The 3082-nt window shown below is 34.5% G+C and overlaps 1 protein-coding gene across 1 annotated transcript; it reads left to right on the plus strand.

The window, feature by feature from the left end:
• Nucleotides 1-1496: 1496 nt before the first annotated feature.
• On the plus strand, nt 1497-1907 carry LOC121786019. The gene has a single exon (XM_042184556.1). The coding sequence runs from the start codon at nt 1497-1499 to the stop codon at nt 1905-1907; it is 411 nt and encodes a 136-aa protein (XP_042040490.1).
• Nucleotides 1908-3082: the final 1175 nt, after the last annotated feature.

The raw sequence follows: 3082 nt of genomic DNA on the forward strand, positions 1-3082 counted from the left end.
ACAAGCGAACAAAAATCAGAGGAGCTCAAAAAATGTAAGCTGGGGTGTGAAAGAAGATATAGCACTTATGTCTTCTTGGGTCTACGCAAGCGAAGATAGTGTGCGTGTTAAAAATCAGAAGGGAGATACCTTATGGCTAAATGTCCATAAATTGTATCATGAATGCCAAGCACAAAATCCAGATGAAATTAACAAAAGAAATATGGACTCTTTGAAGGGTCGATGGAAACGACTTAACGGAAACGACAACAAATGGGTGGCTGCTTGCAGAGCTGCCAATGCCCGAAAGAGGAGTGGAATGAGCGACCAGGATGTTGAGAATGAAGCTCATAGCATCTACAAAGGCGACGGAAGCAACGACTTTCAAGATTTGATAGTGTTTAATGAAGTTATGAGTAAACATGAGAAGTGGAGTGTTCATGATGTAACACAGGTATTTCCTGACAATGAAAATTTTGCTAATGAATAGGATGGTAGCAACTCAAAGAGGACAAAGACTTCTGAAACCGACGAGTATACTATCCCTTCAAATCCGGAAACTCCCACATCTGGACATTCAACTAGTTCCCGACCTATAGGCAGAGAGAGACAAGGCAAAAAGAAAAGGAAAAGGCAAGGTAACACAATCTGATTCTATTAATGCACAATGCGCTGCAGATCTTCATGCACTTAGGCTAGCTAAAGATAATGAAAACGAAATATCAAGGGCTCGACTGCAGCTAGAACGTGAAAAGCTGGATAAGCCCTCTATGAAGATGTACCAAAAAATGTTGCTTAAGTTGTTGGAGAAAGAGCACTTGTCCCCAGAAGATCAAGACATGAAACGCAATCTAACGGAGATTGTGTTTGGAAAATGAATGCTTTTAGTTTGAGATGAGTTTGGTGTGAGAACAAGTTATGTAATATTAGTTTGGTGTGATCTTAGTTGTAGTAATATTTGTATGGTGTGCTTTTAATTATGTAATGTTAGATTTGTGTGATCTTAATTTGCTTCATTTGGATCTTTGTTTGCACTTTATGTAATATAAATTAGTGTCACATGCATTTTCTGCAAAAGTAAGTGGGATGTCACAAACATCATTTTTTACCACATGCATTTGCAGATATGAGTTTGATATCTGTGCATTTACCAGTAAAAATAATTATTAAGATGTCAGGAACATTACTTCTCTATCACATGCAAAATTAAGTGGGATGTCAGAAACAATATGTCACATGCATTTTCTGGCAAAAGTGATTGAAATGTCACAAGCATAATTTCTTTATCACATGCATTTTCTGGCAAAAGTAATTGAAATGTCACAAACGTAATTTCTTTATCACATGCACTTTCTGACAAAAGTGATTGATATGTCACATGCATTACTGCAAGTGTGTCTATCACATGTCTAGGTGAAAATATGAATTCCGTGCCACTTGTAAACACTATTTAGTTTTTAAATAGCTTGTGAATCCTTTTTGAAGATAACACCAAATACTCACTCCACTTCCAAAAAATGTCTTCCAGTGAAAACTCATCACTTTCATCATATTCAAGTTCTGATGATTCAAATACCATTGCACTCAATCAATGGGAAGAACGAGTTTCTCAACAAAATCATCAAATTTATACAATTGTTAAGAATATGTTATCTGACATTACCAATCTAACTGCATGGGTCCAAGCTTCTAGAGTCAGAAAAAGGTATTGTGAAAGGCAACGCGAGATTGGTGATGAGCGTTTGATCAATGACTATTTTGGTCCCAACCCGACGTACGGACCAGAGGAGTTCCTACGCCGATTTCGCATGCACAAATCCGTATTCCTTCGGATAGTAGAAGCTGTAACTGCTAACGATGAGTATTTTCAGGAGAGACGCGATGCTGTTGGGAGACAAAGTTTGTCCTCTTTACAGAAGGGTACATGAGCTATGCGGGTGTTGGCGTATGGGACATCATCCGATGTCGTCGATGAATATTTGCGGATGAGTTCAACGGCGACAAGAGATTCTCTAATGCATTTTGTTGATGGTGTTATTTCATGTTTTGGTGCCACATATCTTAGAAGACCTACTGAACAAGATATGGCTAAACTTCTATATGTAGCAGATCAAGGTGGTTTCCCAGGCATGATAGGGAGTATAGACTCCATGTATTGGCAGTGGAAAAATTGTCCTAACGCATGGGCTGGACAATATATGACTAATCGAGCTCAACTCCGCAATAGAGAAGCTCATATTACTCTTCGAGAAGATTTGATTGAGCACATTTGGATTAAATTTGACACAAACAATTAAATATGTACTAATGTTTATCTTGTTTAAGCTAGCTTTTTGTTCACTCTTCATTTGTATTTTGGTTTGTTTATTTCTGTTATCGCCTTGTATGTTTTAATGTGTGTAATTTATTATTATATTGTGCTTTAATTATTTGAATATCTAATATTTTCTGTTTTAAATTTGAATCATATACTTTTTTATTACAGTTTTTAGACATTATTTAAAATATCTAAATTAATTATAAATCAAAATATTAATATAAAATATATGAAAAAAAAAATATTTAATTGGGTTGGGGTCACTGATGGAAGTAAAAAAGTTGATGGGGGTTGAATTGAGGGAAGGTTGTGTATATGGAGGATAGAGAAATGAATATTTTATTAAAAGGTTGATTGGGGTTGGGTTGAGTGAGTGTCACGGATGGAGATAGTCTTATAGTAATTATGAACTGGGATTCTTATTCGCGGACAGACCAAAATGAAAAAACGGGACTCCTATTCGGGGATAGAGAGAAATATAAAATAAAAATTCTTATACTCCATGTATTTGTAGATAGGAATGTAGATGGATTTAAAATAGCGAAAGTTTATGTTATATGGAGTGTTTATTAGTACTTGTTTTAGGATATAGGCAGTTTTTTATCAATTATTTAGTCAAAAAATATTTAATATTCATTTTAAATTATACTATAATAATTTATGATATTATATACAATATGATATTTAATATTATATGAAAATAAATTAGATAATACTCCACATAATATAAACAATTGTATTTAAATTATTTAATTGTGTTTGAAAAGTTATTGATAAAGTGTTGAG

The sequence above is a fragment of the Salvia splendens genome, chromosome 1 (genome assembly GCF_004379255.2).
Source record: "Salvia splendens isolate huo1 chromosome 1, SspV2, whole genome shotgun sequence".
Classification (NCBI taxonomy): domain Eukaryota; kingdom Viridiplantae; phylum Streptophyta; class Magnoliopsida; order Lamiales; family Lamiaceae; genus Salvia; species Salvia splendens.